General features: G+C 41.4%; 1 protein-coding gene and 1 long non-coding RNA gene across 2 annotated transcripts in view; one reads left to right on the plus strand and one right to left on the minus strand.

The window, feature by feature from the left end:
- Positions 1 to 10,025: 10,025 nt before the first annotated feature.
- Positions 10,026 to 21,000, minus strand: LOC104686192. Its single transcript, XR_005601841.1, has 6 exons — positions 20,916 to 21,000; positions 18,895 to 18,974; positions 18,379 to 18,593; positions 15,095 to 15,130; positions 14,164 to 14,211; positions 10,026 to 11,426 (listed from the first exon to the last, which is right to left on the minus strand). It is a non-coding gene; the product is annotated as an uncharacterized LOC104686192 (long non-coding RNA).
- The window catches only part of SMS (spermine synthase), a 44,760-nt gene continuing 43,430 nt past the window's right edge, over positions 20,196 to 21,525 (plus strand). Inside the window, exon 1 of the mRNA XM_039551533.1 lies at positions 20,196 to 20,351. Within this exon, the coding sequence (XP_039407467.1) occupies positions 20,300 to 20,351 (52 nt within the window). The 5' untranslated portion in view covers positions 20,196 to 20,299. The remainder of the gene's footprint in view (positions 20,352 to 21,525) is intronic.

Genomic DNA, 21,525 nt, shown 5'->3' on the forward strand with positions numbered 1-21,525 from the left:
TGTATGCACTGAACTCACTTAAATACTTTTTTAAAAGTATTTTTATGATCTTTTGATGTGACCTAATAAACAAAGTACAATTTAAGGTTTGATTCTAATGTTATGGTGGTAAACTGGGAGAATTCACAACATCTATGAGGACTAAGCACACAGACTAGTGAAGGTAGACTAAAGTTTTCCCCTTTTTTTACCTCAGAGAGATGTGGGTCTGGTGTTTGCTTTCATACTTTTAAGGCTCTGGTGGTGTTGAAATGTAATTGGATATTTTTACCAATTATGTATCATATTCTCTACATTTATGATTAGTTCTACCTCTTTTTAGTTCTTTGCAAGTATATTAGTGGCTGAATACTATGTCACTGCCACTTCTGCCTGTCTTGAAAACACATGGTCATACATCCTTTTTTATTTCCCCCTCAAAGGAATCTTTCAAACTGAAATACTTTTTTCCCTTCTTTTTTTTTTAAATGTCATCCTTTTTATTTGCTATTGCATTACAAAAGTTCCTGTCCTTTTCCCTCTCATGCCTCTTTGAGGACCTCTATTAAGATATTACTAGATATTTTTTTTTTTTAATTTCTCCAAACCGACTGAATTTGATTCAGTTGCCCACGCAGGCATCTGGTGTGATCTGAGATATCCTAAGGTGTTCTTAGGCTAAAAATCTGACTTGAAACAACGTTTTGAAACTCATCCCCCACTTGTCTCCTTTTGTCTCCTGGTGGATAAGTCTTAGGGTTTCTAAGATCTACACATGGGGCTGGCAGATGTGGGTGAGGCCCTACTGGAGATCAAAGACATTCTGGACCAGCTGCTGGATACTTGGAAAGGTACCTGAGGGCATTTTGTATCACACCAGATGCTTACACGTGGGCAACAAATCAAGCCAAACAGCCTCCTTTTCTTCCTTGTGTTTTTTTTTCTTTTTGGTTCATGAATTACAGTAGACTTTTTGAGTGAGTATATCTGACATAAAATTCATCTAAGCTTTTCTGTTTATGCAGAATAGTGTGATCCAGACTGTTGTATAAAAGGCTAGCAGAATACATGCATTGTCCTCCTGCACTGACCTTACGCCTGGAAGCAGCAGAAATTAGTGTTGCTGCCTTACCTACAGCAAGAAAAAGGAAGGTGGATCTTATAAGGAAAATCCCATCAGTCTCAAGCTGTGGAGGCACCAGGTAGAGATAAGGCTGTGTGAGGGGACTGTGATCATCTCAGCCAAGTGCCATAATTGTGCATTTGTCTGGTTTTTAACTTGCAGAAGAAAAGAAATTGTGACACAGTTAAGAACGGGATAAAATTGGGGAAGAGACTGATAGAGAGAGGTGGTTTGTTCATTTACAGAATCATTAATAACTCCACAATAAGCATTTTTACTATTTTTTTTCATTGAAGCATTTATAGAGCTGACCTGCAACTAGAACTAACAAACTTCCATCGCTGGTAGAAACACATTGGTGGTAAGATCAGAGGGGCAATAAAAGCAAATCCTTCTAGACAGCAGTTCAGGGTGTTCAGACTTCGGAGTTGTGTCCCTCTCCCTGACCGAGGATCAGGACCAATCTGACTTTCAGGTAGTCTGGATGCAAAGTCAGAACTTTTCTCCTTCTGTTTCCACCTTCTCCCTTCAGCATGAGTTAACCTTACAGATACAATTATTAAGAAAATAAATTTTTTTAATGTTTTGCCCCTTGGCTTTGTTTTCATTCCTGCAGCTATTTGAATAACTGGCAGATACTTGGCCCAACCACCTGTATCTCTAGCATTGCTGCAAAATCAACAAAGACAGATTATGAATGTGCATTATAAACCACAAATTCCTGGGTACTTACCACTGGTTTTACCACCAACAAATTTAATTTTTTTTTTTCACTTTGACTGTTTACTGCTCTTTATTAGATGCTTGAATTTATTACCTGGAAATGTTCTGTGAAGCACGTGCAGTGCTCAGCGTGCTGCAGTGCTGAAGGAAGGAAAAAATGGGCAACACAAAAACTTGCATAGTGTGCTTTTTACAACAGAATTCACTGTTTCATTTAGTGAACCAACACAGATAAGATTATTTTGGCATAAATGAAGGATCTGGTTATTTTTCCAGCATTTATATTCAAAGGTATTCCTAAGAAGAGCAGTTCAGTAGTTAACCTAACTGGCCTCTGTGTACCATTGACCTCTGCAATTAAATGTAGCTGAACCAGAAGTTAGACCAGAAGTTAAAATACTACTGTCATTGTTGTGAAAACTTCAGCATACTATCAAATGATAATTTTTCATAAACATGCAGAAACCTATTGTTCACTTGAGAGTTTAACTAGCTGGAACGGCACATTTTTTTAACTTTTTTTTTTTCATTTTGATTGAAAATATCAAAAGCCATTCTGAAGAGAACATTTTAGCTTTCACTTACAGGGTTACTTAGAGGGGTTCTCTTTTAGCACATGCAAATGATGGTGTAAAAATAAAACTGTATAATTTAACAAAGTGATACTAAATGTCTAAATCACTCTGTTTTCATCTATATGGTCATGAAAACGAATCTGTCATATTCTGACATAAAATAGCAAAAATAATCCAAAAAATTAATGGTCACACAAGTTTAAAAAAATAATAATTTTTATTATTAATTACAGTAAATTGGGAGTGAAAGCCCCTTAAATGAAGGTCCTCTTCTAGATCAAAAAGGAGTTAAAAGGCAAAATAAACCTCTTGTCTTCTGCCATGGGTTTGTGTATATACAGAGATATGAATTTGATAAGCACTTGATTAACTTCTGCTGGCCTGCACTAGCATCAGTTTAGATAAAATTAATGAGTGTTAGCGGCCTTAGAAGGCTGTGAACCATACAGGTCGTGGCTGCAGTGAAGTGGCACTGTCAGATCCATAAAACACAACTTGCACTGAAGAAAAATGGTTGAGCAGCTCTGTCTGGGGCTGGGCTGTGAGGCCAGCCTGCAGGACGGGAATCCATCCCATTGTGCTTCCCTGTGTGACCTGCAGCACCCTTCAGGGCCAGCCCCAGAAAGGCACCTGCAGTCCTTAGCAGGGACGTGGGCCAGTAGAGCTCACTAAGTTCCACCATTAAGACCTTTCTTGCCCTGAGGTCAAAGGTCCTCCAGAACAAGCTCAGATTTTTACCCAAAATAGCCCCAAGCTCTTCTGCACGTGCCCAGCCCTGGCAGCAGAAGAGCTCAGGTACAACACCCAGGCTGGGGTCTGGCAATGGCACTCGGTCTCAGTGAGGAATTTTTAAATCCAGCATCCCATTAGTTCTGTCTTTGAAAATGCTGTGTGCAGGGGTGGGAGCAGGATACAGCAGATGGGAAAGAGCCTGGGTACAATCCAGTGTCTGTTTAGTGAACCACTGGCCAGTTTATGTAATACTATAGGTGAGTTCCAGGTCTTGGCCAGGACCTACTTAAAATCTCCAGGACAGAGCCACGAAGTTTCCAGAAATGTTTTAAATGGTATCTTGGTTGTTGGGGTTTTTTTAATCTTTGCTATATCTGCAGATGCATACAAAACATGTAAGAATGAGGTGTTTTCTTGCTGGAGAGGAATGTTAAAGAGATACTGCCAATTTTAAGCTTTAGGGGAAAATGCTTTTATTTTAGAGAATAAAAATGCTTTAATATTTGAAAAGCTGTTCTGCTTTTCTACAGTATTTGCTGAAATACTTTTTCAATGTTTAAGAAAACATTTTAACTTTCTTCCAAGTCTAGGAAGTGTGCAGCTTGGGCCATGGAAACTTATGAACACAGGAGCTTTGAAATGGGCTGTCTCCTCTTCAATTGCTCCAAATGTTTGACTTTGCTGTATCAGCACCAGTTTGGTGCTGATAAAAGCTTGCAGTTGTCTAGCTGTAAGGAAAGCCAGCTGTCTTAAGAACAGCTTAAGTTATTAGTCAGTCAGGCATCTGAAATTAGAAATTTTTGCTTGTGCATCCCAGGCTTTGGAATGCTGTCCTATGAAATCTAACACTGCAGCCAGACAATTAGACCTGATACCAGGAAATTGCAGGTCCAAATTGAATGGAGTCCTTGAAGTAGACCCTGAATATGATATGCATGTGAAAACAGAGCTAAGTTATGCACGAGCAATAAGACTGTTATCAATATGAAAATGTGAAGGACTCCTTTCTTCCATCCTCATTCACCACAGACAGTGTAGCCACCACTGTACACTGACATTAGTGGGAAACATCCTGGCCGTACATGGGGGGGAGTATCAAGTGTTAAAGCAATAGCAGAATAAAGTGGCATGGCCTAATGAACAGTGTCAGAATTGGACCTACTGAAGGAGGAAAACAGTTGCTTCAACTTAGAGAATGAAGGAAGGGGTTTCTCTTGATGTAGTTAATGCATTTTGCAAAGCTCTTTACTTCTGTAGTGCAAGACATAGCCCTGTTCTTCAAGCACATGTTGTAAAAGTTATTTTGTACTGAAGCATAAGGCTGTAGCAATCAAATGGAATTTGGAAGGTTTTTTTGCTTTGGGCTGTAACAAGCTTTCAAGGCTGCCTGTTGATTGAACAGGCTCCTGCTATGAGGAGAGGAATTCAGGGATTGAACCCCACCTAGCTTGAGTCACTTGCTGTAGGCATTTGGAAAGTCACCCCAGCCTCTCTCTAGAGTTAATAAAGACAGATATACCACCACAGATAAGCCATGTGAGGAGCACCAGGCTCTGGGGCTGCTTCTCACCCAACATACTGCAGATCCAGCCTGGGTGAGCAGCCTGGGCACAGCCTGCTCCACAGCCATGTTGCAGAAGGACTACATTAATAGATAGGATTGCTCAGAGCACCTGCACAGAATAATGAGTGTTGGTTTCTGCACTGCCTTATTTCCTCTTTCTTTCTTTGGTCCACAACACATTTATAAATAAAAAGCTTGGTGTGAATAAACTGGCTTGTGGCTGATTACCGTACTCAAAAGGTCTTTATTCACACACACCATATTCCTCTAGAGAATGTTTCAGAACATGTTCTAAAAACTGTAACTGTTGGTCTTAATGATTCACAGTTTTAAAACATTTCAGTCTAGTAACACAATATCTCTTCTTATATATGTGGGTGTCATTAAGACCACTGAAACATGATGAATAATTTGTAGTTGCTAGGTATCTGGAATTATCAATCTCTTCTTATTTTTTAAAGTAACAATTACAATAAAAAGAGTTTCAAAAGTAAACAATAGTGCTTAAAAGTACTAATGATGAAGACAGTGATTTAGAAACCAACCTATCTAGAACAGGCTTAGAAATAAGCCAAATGTATGCCTGAAGACAGGCATTCTCAGTTACATGTGTGGCCTCACATCATCCCTGTCCACCTCCCACACCGTACATCTCTGCTGTCGTTGTAAATAATCACTTTTTACCTTCAGAACTGTTCACCAGCCTTTTCTTTATCTTTCTGCCAAGACCAAGCCTCAAGGCTGGAAAGCCAATTAGAGATACAACTTCCCTGTCACGGCTGACTGCCACATTCATTCATTGGAGAGGGACTTTTCACAAGGGTGCGTAGTGACAGGACAAGGGGAAAAGGGTTTAAGTTGCAAATTTACAATTAATTACATTTAGATTGTGTATTAGGAAGGAATTCTGTGAGGGTGGTGTGGCACGGGAATAGGTTGTCCAGGTTGGGGATGTCTCTGGAAGTGTTCCAGGCCAGAGTGGATGGGGCTTTGAGCAACCTGGTCTAGTGGGAGGTGTCCCTGTCTATGGCAGGGGGGTTGGAATGAGATGATCTTTAAGGTCCCTTCCAATCCAAACCATTCGATGATTCTATGATTACCAGTTTGACACTGAATTCACAACCTGTGTTTTTTCTACCTCCTGCTTTTCCCAGCACCTCTCCCACCTCCTCACTTTGACTTCACCTTCTCACTAACAAATTCAGAACCACATTGCAGAGTTATTAGTATCTGCCTGCCTTTGTTTTGTCAGTAATACATGATTTTTAAATGAAAAAGTGATAATTTCTCAACAAGCCATTCCTATGCAGTCAGGAGGAAGCAAAGGAGGAGCACGGCATCTGTGTTTTACTCTTGATTTAGCTGGGGATTAAATTAGCAAATATATTTGTCGGACTTTCTGGTTTTTACATGTCTTCAAAAGAAATGACTGTGGTGATACAATTGACAAGGACTGCTTAGAGAAAGATGACTCCCAATGTAATTATGTTCAGTTTGCCAGCTGTGGCAACTATTTGAAAGACTGCCCTTCTGGCCAGAGATTATTAGCTTATATATACCAGGTTACATACTTTCATACAATCTATTGCTTAATGCTTTATCTCCCTTGAGGGCATTAGAGATATTAGGGAAAAACCTGGATTCACATTGAAGGATGATTTGCTTTAGGAAGAAAGACATTTTTACAGTGAATAAGCATTACATGCATCATGTAAAGATGCAGCTAAGATTTTGGAAAGTGACTACTGAATCTGGGTACATTTTTAGAATTCTCAATCTAAAGGATTTATTTTACCAATGCAAGAGAACAGAAAATGAAGTCTTTTTAAAAGAGCCAACCAGAACCATTGCTTGCCACGCACTTACATTTGCATTTGTATCTGTGACTGATTTGCTTCCCACTGAAATAAAAAATAAAATGGTGGGAAAAACTGAAGACAGGTGCTAGTAAGGGCACTAACCATATTATCACATGCAATCACACTAGTTTCCTGGACAGCTGAAATAATAGCAGCCTGGTTTAGTGCCTTGGACTGGTTTCTACTGGGTGACTGCACTTCACAGTAAAGCCTGCAATATATCTGTCATCAAAATCAGCAGCACCTTAAATGTGATGCTGAGTAACTACAGCAAGTGCTGAGAAAATCTCCACATCTGCCCAGGCTTGGGTTTGCTTCCTGGAGAAGCAGAAAGATGATGGTTTGAGTTACAGAATATTTCCACCATTAATAAACTGAACTAAGTTTTACAAGATCTGAATTAAACTTTCAGCTCAGCCTGTGTAAAACAGGAGCAATAATGTTTTGGTGATTTGCTGATCCCTTTTGTTTTCAGTATTTGGATCATAAATTCTCTGTGTAGAAACTCCCTTTTCTGAGTGCAGTGATGTGAGGATATAACTCTCTTTGGAGAGAGGGGCTCCAAGTACTGATAAAAAGATGGTTTGAAAGTAGTGTGCACTGGAAAAACTGGTTTTTAGAAAAAAGATACTAGGTTTTAAACATGATCCCTGTCACAAAGTCCAAACCCCAACAGCAGGATGCATTTTGAAAATTAAGTCAGTCAGGAAGTCAGCAACAGTGAAAGCAGAACAAGAAAAGGCAGTTGTAGACAGCAGAGAAATCAGAAACTGATGGAACTAACATCATACAAAGGACTCAGCAGGAGGGGATGCAAATGACCAGTATCAAACAGAATCAAGTATGATTGAGAAGAAGAAAGGAAGAAGCTCTCAAACAAACAGTGCTGCATTCAGTGGGCAAAAGTGCAGTTTGAGTGGGAAGGTGGAGAAAGCTCTGCTGATTTCTAAATAACAGATAAAGATGCTAAGATAAATGAAAGATAATAAGGTAAATCAAATATCAAAGAGCTATAGACAGAAGCAGGTCTGGAGTAGTATGCAGCAAAAGAAAAACCAAGTTAACGGAGGAAATAATTGGGAGAGCACTGAAGAATAAGTGAGGATTTTAAGTGATGATCACAGGAAAGAAAGAAGAGAGAATGGAACTGAGGAGACAGGAAGTTGAAAGTGGGAATGAGAGAGATGACTGGAACTTGAAACTGCAGAAAGAGTGTAAGGATTAAAGAGGGGTCATATAGATAGCCATTACTTCTCCTTCATTCAGAGGTATCTCATATTTTGGGGGTTTTTTATTTCCTTGTCTTCTTACTCATGCAGCACTTTATATATTTACACCACAGCTGCATTACATGTTTTTAATATTTGTTATTTCAAGCAGCTTGCAATATGACCTTAGGGGAGGCTTAAGGTTTTATAGCAACCTTTTACCTACCCACCATCTCTTCTCAGGAAATTTCCAGTTCATTCCTGCCATGACTGAAATGCTGCATGATAGCATCTTTGCAAAGCCTTCAGAAACAGCACAGAGCCAAAAGCATCTTATTGCTTCTCGGTTAGCATTCTCTCAAAGTCAGTTTAATCCCACATATTTAGTGCTGCAAGCAAGCAATTTCAGAAAATTAAACTGGAATTTCCCTATGTGTTTACGATATGGCAGTAATGATAGATTTTTATTTGTAGTTAAATATTATCCTGCAGTGTTTACCAATTAAATATTCAAGGCACACAGGGAAAGTGATTGTGGGCTTGACTGAAAGCCAGAGGAAGGTAGAAAATGTCATCAATTCAGCTGTGGTTTAGAATTGATAAAACTAGCCCACAGAATGATTTGTGAATAAATGTGTGCATTTCACTAATACATTGGAAGTGGGAATGCTTGCTTTTAAGGGCTGGAACATTTATGAGACATTTAACTCCTAAACAGCTTATAAATAGAGCTTTTTGTTGTTTTCAACAGGATATACTGTAAACATGTTACTGGAGGCTACCATTCAGACAAACTGCATATAATCCAGGAAATGGAATATGCCATGCATGATGGATGCCATATGAATAGGACTACTCTGGGAATAGCACATGCACTGTCCCTTAAAGCTGAGCTTCATTAATTATTATAAAGGTAGAAGTGAGGCTTACTAACAAAAGTAAGCTAATGCTACTCACAACATATAATTTGACCAGAAATATCACCTACAAGCAGAAAACTATGGGTTCTTTACCATCAAAAAGTACCATTTACATTTTGAACAAAACACAGGAAAAAAAATATTGTGTTTTTAGCTTGATATTATTCATTAATGAGAAAGAAAAACAATAGGAAAACCATAGAATGGTTAAGGCTGGAAAAGACCTTTGAGATCATCAAGTCCAACCATCAATCTAGTGCCACCACCATGTTCAACATTAAACCATGCCCCCCAGTGCCCTACCCACATGTTTTTTGAACACTTCCAGGGATGGCGACTCCAACACTTCCCTGGCTAGCCTGTTCCAATGCCTTGCAATGCTTTCAGAAGAAAATTTTTCTAATATTCTATCTAAACCACCCCTGGTGCAACTCAAAACCATTTCTTCTTGTCCTGTCACTTGCTACTTGGGAGAAGAGACCAACCCCCACCTGGCTACAACCTCGTTTCAGGTAGTTGAAGAGAGCAAGAAGGTCTCCCCTGAGCCTCTTTTTCTCCTGGCTAAAAAACCCATCTCCTTCAGATGCTCATCATAAGACTTGTGCTCCAGACCCTTCATCAGCTCTGTTTCCCTTCTCTGGACTCACTCCAGCACGTCAAATAAATCTAATAGGAAGTAAAGCCAATTTGTTGCCAAGTGGTCAGTAGTCTAAACAGTCCTATAATGCATAGTGATAATGGGCTTGCTGTCTTGTCCAGAAATCAAAGAAATTTTTCAGAGTCCCTTGGGTTTACCTGGCAGAACTACAATCATGTGGTCTCATAACTAGAAGGGATCCAACAGTAGAAATGCTGACAAGAACATATTTCCAGGGAAGCAGAGTACTTAAGAGTAAGGTGCTTACTAGTATTTCCTCTGACAATCTTGACTGCCTCCTGCAGCTCTGTTGCAGCCATGTGATCCCACGGGACTTGTTTCCATACCACTAGGAAGCACTACAGCAAGCACCGTGCCTGCAGATCAGAGGGACCCCGACATCAGTACTCAAGCCTGGTTTATGACAGGATCAGCTGTTATCTCTTAGGGCCGAGTCTTTTAATCCATCTACATAGTTTCAATGCAGGAGAGTGTGTGGGAAGGCAGAGCTGGGTGTTGCTCCTACACTCCTGCAGTGCTGCAGCCAGCAAAGGCTCCACACTAAGTCTGGCTGCACCGAGCTGCCCATAACACAAAGGATAAGTGGTCCCATCCACCAGGAGAGCCCTGGGCTCCTTGTGTCCGTGGCTCTCAGTGCCGCAGAGAAACCATGTCAGAGTGCAATAAAATCTGTGGTAAAGTTTTCTGAAAGAATGGAGTCAGGCAACTGCATAATTTGTTCCAAGAAGTCTGCATGACATATTGGTTAAGTTTTACAGCTTTGTTTGACATACCCAAAAGTGGCTGTCACACAGAAAATGTATCTTGTCTTTTCCTGAGCCATTTTTATTGCAAAATCTGTTATTCAGCATTCATTGATCCAAAAATGAATTCATACACTTTCTCATTAGTTTCCACACACTTCCTAAGCAAACAGTAAAAGTTAAAGGCTGGCAGTTCAGTATTGTTTATTGTTACATGGGGCTCTGTCAGTTTGAGTATGTGATGAAGACAAATACAATAGTGCACAATTTAAAACAGGAATCAGGAAGAAAATATAATCCAAGAGTTTCATTTCAGCATTCTCAAATATCTTTTTGAATCCATGTCTTTTGGCACTGGCAAGACACAAACTGAGCTCTTTTGGCACAATGAAACACAGTATCATTGATTATGACAGATAGCCCCTGAAAACTGGGCAAAATAGGAAAAAGGTCAGGAAGCAGTGAGCACTCAGAGCACCGAAGCTTGAATTCATCAGAGTACAAAAGTAAGGCCACCATATCACTGCCTAGATCAGAAGAGAAACCTAACCAGGATTTCTAGAATCCTGCAGGTACGACAATACATTCTTTTCTTCTTACAGCTTAACCCCTGCATAGTAGCAATCCCAAAATACTGAAAGCATAGGAGCCAGACCAAACTAAATTTCCAACCATTTGCTTTAGGTCATAAAACCAACTCTTCTATGAAGTTTAAATTGAAAAATTAAAATGTTTCCACATGAGAAGTTCTAATGACATTACCTATTACTGACGTTCTTAATTTTGCATGTCATGCTAGTAAAGTTGGGATTGGGAAGTGACAGGAAACAAAATAGCTACTTGCTTTTTTTCAGGATTCATGCACTCACAAAAGTAAGACCCTTACTTTAAAATAAAGAAAATACAATTCCATGTTATTCCATAAGATACTTGAAGTCCTTAGTTTACAGAACCCTGTACAAATACCCTTCCTTTGTGTATGTGTACAGTCTTTGTCTATTGAAGCAACTGGGATCTTCAGTGCCTATGCTTTGACATAACTCTCATCAAGGGAGGTTTTTGTTTCAAATTTTGTCCAGACAGAGGAAATTAATGACAATTTGAATTTTGTATAAGAAATCCTTTTGCTCTGTCTCTTTCTCCAAGTCTGCATTTCTTTCACCATTTTCAGCCCAAAAGTCAAAATAGATACAGTACTCAAAAGTCCTACCTTTGAAAATTATCCTCAGGTGTTACTAGCAGCTGCAGGTTCTATTGGAAATCCCCTTAAAAATTTGAAAATCTTCCCTCTCCAGATTTTCACCTCTCACCACTTTGCAGAAAACCTTCCAGAATTCTGATGCTAGGAGGAAAAAAAACCACCTACATTTGAACTTTGCATATGGTAAGTATTCCTATCTGATTACTTTTCTGTTTTTCTTGTACTCTAGGCTAATGTTGCTGGCAATAATAGTCATTATATAAGTGTTGCAGCCAGAACCTCTAAACAAACTATTTGTTATCTCTTGAACAACTGCTCGCTCACTGACAATATCGTTACATGCCATTTTATGTTCACCAGAAGTTCTTTCAGTTTAAATTTAACAAAGTAAAGACAAAAACCTAAAAAAAGAAACCTAAACCAACCTGATAAATAACTGGAGAATATATTAAAGACTGTGCAAGGAATTGCTCAGATAATAAAACGCAAGTAATAAAGAACCATTATGGAAATTTGTGTAGAATACCGTATACATTATTCACAAGAGGAATTTAGAGCTGCCTGTTGAATTTGTATTTTTTTAAAATGTCACAGCTGAAACAGTTTTCATCCTCATGGGTGTACAAACTAATAGAGAAAGAAAGTACTGTTATCACCTCGTTTTGGGTGGAATAATCATTAGCAATTGAAGCATTAAAACACTGATCTCCTGACTCCTAAGCTACTGCTCTAGTTCCTCTCAAAGCATCAGCAGAGGCACTTTAGTAAAGACTGAGCTGGTACCTAACTTCTACAATCAGTATATGTTATCTGCCAATCTTCTGGGTTGCAAGGACACACAAATTTTCTGATATTTACATCAGGCTGTTTCAGGCTGAAAATTTTTATGTCAATTCCAAAAGGCACTTTGCTGTAATTACTGCCAATTATTACTTTATTGAGTTCTGGTGAACTTTTGGTAACAGATTGCAATACATTGTTATTGTATTACCTTGTCAATAGGGCCAATATTTTACACAGGTTTTGGAGGATTAACTACTAAACTTTTGTCTGTTTCTCCAAATTTGTTTCATGCACTTTAGCTCTAATTGTGAAAGTACTCAGGTGAGCTGTAGATCAATCACTTTGGATTATATTCTTGACTCTACATTTTGATTTACCTTGCATTTAAAAACCATACAAATTTATAATTAGATGTTACATGACAACTTCTTAGAGGAACTGACTGTGAAAAACCACAAAGTCTTTCACAAAGACTTTCTGTGATGCTATTTAATGAACTCAGCGATGGTCTGACAGCCAATAAAATGAGATCATGGCCAGCTGAGTGGATCAGTATTATCTTACTGTATTGTTTTTTTCCCCCTGGAAAACTCATCTCTCTTTCCTAAGCACATGCTGTTTCTTATTTACAATAGAAAATGGAGAAGTTTGTGCAAAAGTTTCTGCTAAGGAGAAAACTTAAAAAAAGTAATCATGGCTCTTATCCCCACATGGCAATTCTTATTTCATGTTGAGAGTATCTCTGAATAGAAGGGAATTCATTCAATCTGTTCAAAGCACTCCACAAATGTGGAATTCACCTGAACTGTCCATAGACAACCGATAGAACCAGAACACATTTTATCTGCTCTGGTTGAAAATGCAGATGTGATGAACTACATCTTAAAACTGGCTCTCTGCTGGTTCTGAATGCAGTGAAGACAACCAGATCAAAGACAGGTTTCTGGATTGTAGACATCTGAGTTAGAGGAGATGAGCTTCATGCGCAGGGCTCACAGGAGAGGCTGACGTGCAGCAGCTGTTATGCACTGGCACCTTGTCCTGTTTAGACAGGCACCTTTCTTTAATCTGGAAATCCCTTTGAGGAAGAGACCATTTTCTAATTTGGAATTTGTATTACACTTGCAACCAAAAGGTTCACTTATCACAGGCATAATGGTAATACCTCGTCTCATAATAAGAAAGCTGAACTCATCAATAAAGTAATACCCCTTATAGAGTTCTGAAGGGTTGAGTTGAGTTTATGACTAAATTGTAGCTAGTATGAGTTATTGGCATGTATTTAAGCATTTTGTTCATTTTCCTTGGTTTTATACTTTGAATGCTGTTACATACAATTCTGCCTGGAAAGTCAAATGACCAGGTGACAAAGAGTATTGGTCTAACCTTGTCTGCAGTGCACCAGACAAATGCTGACATTCTGGCTCCCTTGAAGTCAGCATTAAGTCTTTCTTTGACTTCAGTGGCAACAGAATTTCATGCAAGCCCTGAATCCAATATATATAATACAGATATGAGAACAAAATTCACACTATAATTTATCAGCATTTCTCAGAGAGTGCATACTGAGGCATCATCTCTCAAAAGAGAATTGGAAAAGGTAACTAAAAGGAACAGTTTTATGATAAATAATACTGTAAAACATGCATATAAAGTACATATTACTGATATCTACTTAAGGTAAAACATCTTTTCTATTGTGGTGGGTTTTTTTTACACTGCTTCTCTTTTGCTCATCTGTTCTACTGCCTCCATGCTGTCTGGATTAATTCATTACTCTAATTTTAATCAATTTACCATCCATTCTTCTCTGTGCAGGGATTCCATCCCTCCATAAACACACTTTGATCAGAAAGAATATTATTATCTTCATGTTATGAGAGGTTAGGACTACAAATTACCACCCCATGTATATTTTTCCATAATATAAAGGGTTTTACAAGGTATAAAAGAAATTCTTTCACCCTGATCAGGTTGCTTTTGGTTTGCTATAATATTTACATTATTTCAACTGTAGCTGCTGATGTTGGTCGAAAAGAAAGGAGAATGGTGTCCACTGGATACAGAGTGCTGTGATGAAAAAGAAGAGATTTACCTTTTCAGTGTATTTTGATATCTGGGGGTAACCTCTTCCTGAAGTCACCTGCATACCATGGGAAATTATAATCAATAGACAAGATACTGTAACAGGGGAAACCAGTGCATGACTGGTTTTGTGACAGTAATTATTAGGAAATAGAGACAAAGCAGAAAGAAAACAGAAAAAAACCCAAACTAACAAAACCAGCTTAATGTAAAGAAAAAAGATTCTGTTGTATTGCTGGTGGAAATGAGTGCTATCCTAAAGTCCCAACCATGTCACACACAGCCACCCCCAGCACTAGTTTTCTGACCTCACCTGAGCTTGCCATCATTCTGCTTTGTGTGAAGGGAAATGAGGCAACAGAATCCAATTTTTTCTGTTATATTCTTTTTGATTGTGAACCACAGGTCCTGTCCTGTACTCTGTAAGTCACCACTTGGGAGTGGTTTAGGTAATTCTAACAAGCTGATGCAGCCATCAGATGTAACTTCTATAGCTTAGGTCATAAAGAAAGACTAGCACTGGCAAGCCCTATCGATGCCTGAGGAGGTGCCTCCAGACAATGTGACAGGCATGACAGACGGTGGACAAGCCAGGCAAGTCCTTTGGTTGCTGTTCAAGATCATGATCATCTGATGTGTTACTGGGAATCACCTGATGAGCTGCCCATGGGATCAGATGATGACTAGGGACAAAGAGCTAATAGTGGAGATAATCTGATAGGAGTTATAAAAAAGGGTCCTCAAAGGCTGTTTTCAAACACCAAGAGGGAATTCTTAGAGGATATAATTATTCTGAGAAATGACATGGGTGTTAAGGGAAAGCTTGATCAAATTTTGCTGCATCATGTGGTGAGTTCACAGGCAAGACTGTGGTTGGGATGGAAAAGCAGTGTTCACCTAGCCTTTCCTTGTATTTGGTTTGGGGGTGAGGAAATACTTACTGGGATTCTGGAGAATTCTGTCAAATGGTCAAACATCTATAGAGAAACACAGAAAGAAACTCTGCCGCGTCTGTGGCATTTTGGCAGTTAGGAAAAAACCCCAACCCCAAACCTCCATTATGTGCAGGTTAAGAGGCATGGCCTGGGCTAAGCTAAGAGGATGCTGCTGGGAAGGCAAAGGTAAGGAAGGGTCTGTCAGTGGTTTCTGTGGCTACTTCTCAGTGTTATCAAAATAATTTGTTAGTTTCTGTCAAGATTGAAACTTGATTAGCGAGTGTTCTAACACAAGTAAGGTGTCTCCGAAGAAGATGTGCAGCATCACCAGGATCCTGGGATGACTGGACTTGAGGTCTCACCTCTGTGGTAAATAACCTCTGCACAAAGAGAACAGACTGGAGTCTATTTGGACCAAAGGAAATCTCAAGGGTTCACACACAGCACTCTGGCTGAAATCCAGCAGAGCGTTCTCAAAAAGCAGAGAGTATAATAGCTGCTATAATTTATAGTAGCACTTATTTAAGTAATCAACTCTTATCTGAGTTTGCTAACTTCCTGAAATTGTTCTCTTGTTCTGTGAGAACTCTTACATCCTATGATATAATTTGACTCTCCTGGGTCTTTCTTTGCAGAATTAAAAAAAAAAAGAAAAAAAGAAGAGTCTTTATTCATCTTGTAATCTACCTGAGTAAGTTTCCTGTTGAACTCAATATGCTTGTTTTTAAAGTTAGAGATTTTTCTCATAATTTCCACTATGATGTAGCCTCCACACTGCCTAAATTTAATTTGAAACTGACAGTTTTCTATCTTTTTTTTTTCTTAAGCCTCTAGAGCTATGCCCCAGCAAGCCTACATATCAGATTGAAAGCGTCCAAGAGAGGGGAGATAAATTGTATTTGTTTTAGTAAACAGTAACATGCTCAGGCACAAAAGTAGAAATAAGAATTAAAGAAGTAAATTCATTACAACAATCAGTTCTAGTTTTCTTAGCTGTATTAAACAGTTATTCACCTCTAGAAAACATTAATTTCGTCTTATATAGTAAGATAATGCTGTTTTGCAAAGTGGTGAACTTCATGTTTGGTCAAAATTGTGATACCACATTATTACCTCAAAGAATTTCTAAAACAACCATTAACTTACAAGATCCTTTCCCATCCCACCCTACCAATATTTTTCTAAAATTAAGTATTATCTTCCCTCTCCTACCCCTCAAAATTTACCATGACTTCTGTCAATGATAAGCAAATACTAAAGGACTAGAGCTGTGCTCAAAAAAAGAAAATTCCTGGGGAAAAACTGATCCAGATGCACAAACAGCGAAGATGATGAAGGCACTTTCAAGGGTTTGCATCAAGTTCTACGCCTCTTCTGTTTGCAGCCCCTGCTTTTCCCATTTTGGTACCATCTTCTAGCAGGCACTTCAGCATGGGGTAACATGTTTGCACATGTTATTCTGCTTATTTAATTGTGTTGCACTAATGTTTAACAATACTTTGAATATACAGAACCAGGCATGGAGGGAGAACTCATGTGTATGTATATTTTAAATAAATACGTTTCATTTCAAGGTTTCAATTCACATTGTGAGATGTCCACATTATTCCTCAGTGATAAATCTGTGAGATACACAAGTATTCCTAAACAAGGGCTAACACAGCCTTTGTGAACTCCTGTCTTAAATGTGTCATCACTTTAGAAACTTTTTAACCATTCAGGAAAAAAGTCTACTATTCTTAAGCAACCCTAGTGAACTCTAGGCTGGACTCAGAAGGACCTGAAGTTAATGAATTTCTGAACAGGCAGTAAAAATGAGGAAAAAATCTTTTTCTTAAAGGATATTTCTTAGCTGTCTATGAGAAGAAGTTGGGTTTAACTTTCATTCCCTAGGTGAACTTTGGGTTGTGGCAGTTGTAAGTGAAGTATTTTCAGAACAATGATCAGAGGTGGATGTAGTCAGAGAGGATGAACTGGGAACCTGTGGTTGAAAATGCTATTACACTCTGCTTAAAAAAACCCCTTGAGACTTGAAACACTTGCTATTTCAGCCTGCTGTGGTCCTGTATGAAGAACAGAGGTTATTCAGCCAAAAGCACACATCTAGTGCAGGTTATTGCATACTGTGCAAGGCCTTTGTTCCAGCTATTTGCCAGTGCAAGATTGTTCCCATCAGCTGGTATCTTTATCTAATCTGTCCAATCTACCTGTAGAGGGTATGGTCTCTGCCCTTGATTTTCAGCACAAAGCTTTTCAAAAACCAGTGCCTCAACCTTTTTCTCTCCCACTTTTTCAGTTTCTACTAGTTTCAAAATATGCACGTAATCTCACACTGAATAAATTCTTTCCAAATAGTCTGTGCTAATCTTAACAACATGATGTCATCCAAACTCCACAGCATTTGTGAAACATGTTTTAATATTCCAGATCTTTTGATCTTGTCTCATAAATCAATCCCTTCATCTCTCTAATTATTTTAATTGCTCTTTTTAAAATTCCCTTCGGTGTAATTTTCTAACAAGAAGATTCCCAAAAATATCCCAGGCATGACCTAGTTAAGTAGTATGCACAGAGTACTCATGCCAAAGAAGTGGAAGAGAATTCTGTTAGTTCCTTCCTCAGTGATGAGATTCTTCCCACGGAGGCTTAAATTCTGTGGGCTTTGTTGTTACATTTTTCTGTAAAACCATATGTAATTTACTGTTTGCTTTCATTCCTACATGTTGATATTGCAGGTTTCTTCCTCTTGTTGATGTTTTCCTTCAGCTCTATCAAAGTTTCCAGGATGAACCTCTTCTTTTCTGCTGTTTTTTGAATTTGCTCATGCTGTTTTGCCAGCTTTCCCAGTTCCACCTAGCCCAACGAGCAGCTGCAAAAGCCATTTATGGCTAATAACTGTTCTTTAAATCAAAGTTTAAGAAAGAGAAGCTTCCTACTGTTCTTTGTAATAATTCATTAGCCTCTTCAGCTCTTCAACCTACTACTAAACCACAAAATTCTCATCCATATAAAAAAGGACACAGTAAGGCCACTGTTCTTTTTTCCACAGCAAATTTAACTGAAAAGATGATGTTTCAACTTTCTTTAAGTGCCAGTCTGGAATGGTCAACCTTAAATTGCAAAGCTAATGCCAGGAAAAGATTTGGATGACATATTGATGTTCCTTTTTTTTCCCCCCCTGTAAACCCAGGAAAGATGTTTGTTTGTTTGTAAGGGCATAATTTAGCAAGGCACTTGGCATGTATGAACAATTACATTTGAAGGTACTTAGGTGGCAGCATTGATATTACCTTCTTCCAATTATTCCACAGTGGAAAGACAATGTAATAGGTTGAATGGAACACAAGGCGTTGCTCCCACTGAAGAGAGTCAAAATCAATCCTTTATGGAATGAGGTAACTGAAACCACTGCAGCAGCCACAACTGAAGCTGAGATGTAAGAGATTGTAAACTGCAGGGATATTACTGGTTGTCTTGTGGCAGCTGCATATCTGGAAAAAAAAACCTCAAACAAACAGTAGAGAGATTGAAGTCAGCAGTATGGAAGCAATTATTTTGGTTAAATAAAAATAAAAAATAGATGGCACTAAGAAAAATCAGAGTTCCTGATGGAACGGCAACAAGCATACACAAGCCACCCAAACAGAACTACGTAATCCCCTATAATATCCAGGACTGGATCAAAGATATTGAATGGGAATCTGCAAAGCTGTATATTTTAGCTAATTAATCATAAAACCCCCAGCCTCTCATGCATGATTTGTGTCAAATGAAGACCATCTGAAGAAAGTGTAGTTACTACAGACCTGCAGATGTCTGTGCGTCTCTGATGCACACCTCCAGTGAATATTTCTGCTTTGCTCAGGGTGCCTGTGTGGAACTGTAACTGTTAAAAACAAGGATACTGTAAGTTTGCCCTGAAAAAAACCTTATTGAAAGTTATAGAAATAATCACGGTAGCACATTAGATTACACACTAACAATTACTTGTAAATCTTTTCATTTAATTGAGGAATCATGTGAAACCACTGATGCTATGGCATTGTGCAAATCCACTCTCATTCATGCAATAAAATGAAAGGAATTTGCCAGCTGGCAAAGCTCCTAGTAACTGACAGTCAAACATCTTTCCCTGTACTCGGTACTGGTGAGGCCACACCTGCAGTCCTGTGTCCAGTTCTGGGCCCCTCAATTCAGGAAGGGCATTGAGGTGCTGGAGCGTGTCCACAGAAGGACAACGGAGCTGGGGAAGGGTCTAGAGCACAAGTCTGATGAGGAGCAGCAAAGGAAGCTGGGGTTTTTTAGCCTGGAGAAAAGGACACAGAGGTGACCTTACGATCTCTACAATTCCCTGAGATTGTGGACAGGTGGGGCTCGGTCTCTTCTGCCAGGCAGCCTGTGACAGGACGAGAGGACACAGTCTTAAGCTGCACCTGGGGAGATTTGGGTTGGACATTAGGAGGAATTTCTTCACAGAAAGGTTAGTTAAACACTGGAATGGGCTGCTCAGAGGGGTGGTGGAGTTACCATCCCTGGACGTTTTAAAGGAAAGACTGAATGGGGCACTCAGTGCCATGGTCCAGTTGACAGGGTGATGTTTTCGGTCACAGGTTGGACTCCATGATCTCAGAGGTCTTTACCAACATAATTGATTCTGTGATATTGTGATTCTGTAATCAGTCTTATAGCTAACTACTTCTGGATACTATTTTTCTGGGTTGGTAACTAACTGCATGTGATTAAGGTAATTTGTGGCTTCAGCACGCTGTTTTACAGTTATCCGTTATGAATAAAAAAGACTTTAAACAAAAGGCTTTGAAGACTCCCTGGTGGTGGTCCCTCTGCAGGGAGGGACAGCAGGCCTCCTCCGTGCCCACGGCGGGCAGCAGGTGACGCGCAGCAGCCCCGCCGCTGCTGCCGCTGGGACCGCTCCGTGGCCTCAGCGCCAGGGCACCATTACAGCGTTTCAGGGGGTAGGTGCGGGTCAGCCGCACCCCCGCGAGCTCCGCAGCGCTCTCCGGCCATGCCGAGCGGCCCAGCCCGGGGTCTCAGGGCCCGCCGCTTCCCCCGGCCCGCCCCGGCCCGCCCCGGCCCCGCCCCGCCGCGCTCCCCCCCGCGGCGCCGCCGCAGCCCCCGCGCATATAGGGCCGCTCCGCCACACGGCCGTGCTGCCGCCGCCGCTCCAGGTATGGCACAAGGCTCTATCTCACTATGGCAGCAGCAGCGCGGCACAGCACCCTGGACTTCCTGCTCGGCGCCACAGGTAACCGGGCTAGAAGACGGTGGGGGCGCGCCCCTTCCCCACCGCCCCGTGTCGGTGTCTCGCCAGGGCCGCCGAGGATGAGGCCCGTGCGGGCGCCACCTCCCTCCTCCGGCCTTTCCCCGGCGTTCCCGCCGGGCCGTGCTAGCCCCTGGTACCCGCCTCTGTTCCCCGGCAGGCGGGCGGCCCGCTGCGGCCTCCTGCCCTGAGCCCGCCGCGCCGGGGCTGCCTGACCCGGGGGGAGCCCGCGGGGTCGGGCCGGGGGCGGGGGGACGTGCGGGTTCCCCTGGCCCGGGCGGTCGCGGCGGCTCCGGGCGGCCCCAGGGCGCGCTTTCCCCGGGGCAGGGGGGGCGGGAGGTGCCGAACCGCAGGGCCGGGCGAAGGGAAGGGGAGCCTGGCTGTTGGCGAGCGGCCGGGCCCGGCCACCCGTGAGGCCCCCCCGGCGCTGCCGCTGTGCCGCCCCTGCACCGCCCTTGAGGCCGGTGCGACGAACCGGGCTGGCGGCTGCCGCCGAGCGAGGCGCGGGTGCGGCGCGGGAGTGCGGTGTCACTGCGGGGCTGCTCGAACCTGGTGGAGGACGCGATTAGCGCTGGAGCCGCTGGCTGTGGCGAGGCCTGACCCCGCGGGTATCTGTAGGTGGCACGTTTGGGCCGCGGCGACAACCACGTTTCCCAGCGGCCGAGCTGGGTGGAAGGGTTTGATGGGGGAAGGGGGGAGCTGCCGTGGGCGCCAAAGCGCCTCGCTGAGTGCTGAGCCAGGCCGCGGGCTCGGTGTGGCCTTCCCGCTCTAGGCACCCGCCCTTGGGGCCCGGGGCCGGCCTGGCCTCCTGTGTCGAACCCCTTTCTCCTTCCCAGTTTGGTAGTTCCAGTGAAGGTAGTTCCCTGCATCTGCAGACAAAATCTGTTAAAAGCTTGGTTTAAGAAAGAGGTTCCTGACCACAGGGGCTTTGCTGCGAACCGTGCCCTTTGTGGCACTGCTACACGTGCACTTCTGAGAGCCAGGGAGAGGAAGGTGTTACTGCAGTTGTTCCCAGATAGTGTGCTTTAGGATAGCGTTCTCTGGTTTTCGCAGTGAAAACCTTTCCGTTTCCCTTTTACACTGAGTTTTTTTCAGGGCAGGTTAGCCACTAATGGTTACCTAATGGCAAATGAGATAGTCCTGCTGTTTTCCTTGTGCT

Source organism: Corvus cornix, chromosome 1, assembly GCF_000738735.6.
Source record: "Corvus cornix cornix isolate S_Up_H32 chromosome 1, ASM73873v5, whole genome shotgun sequence".
Classification (NCBI taxonomy): domain Eukaryota; kingdom Metazoa; phylum Chordata; class Aves; order Passeriformes; family Corvidae; genus Corvus; species Corvus cornix.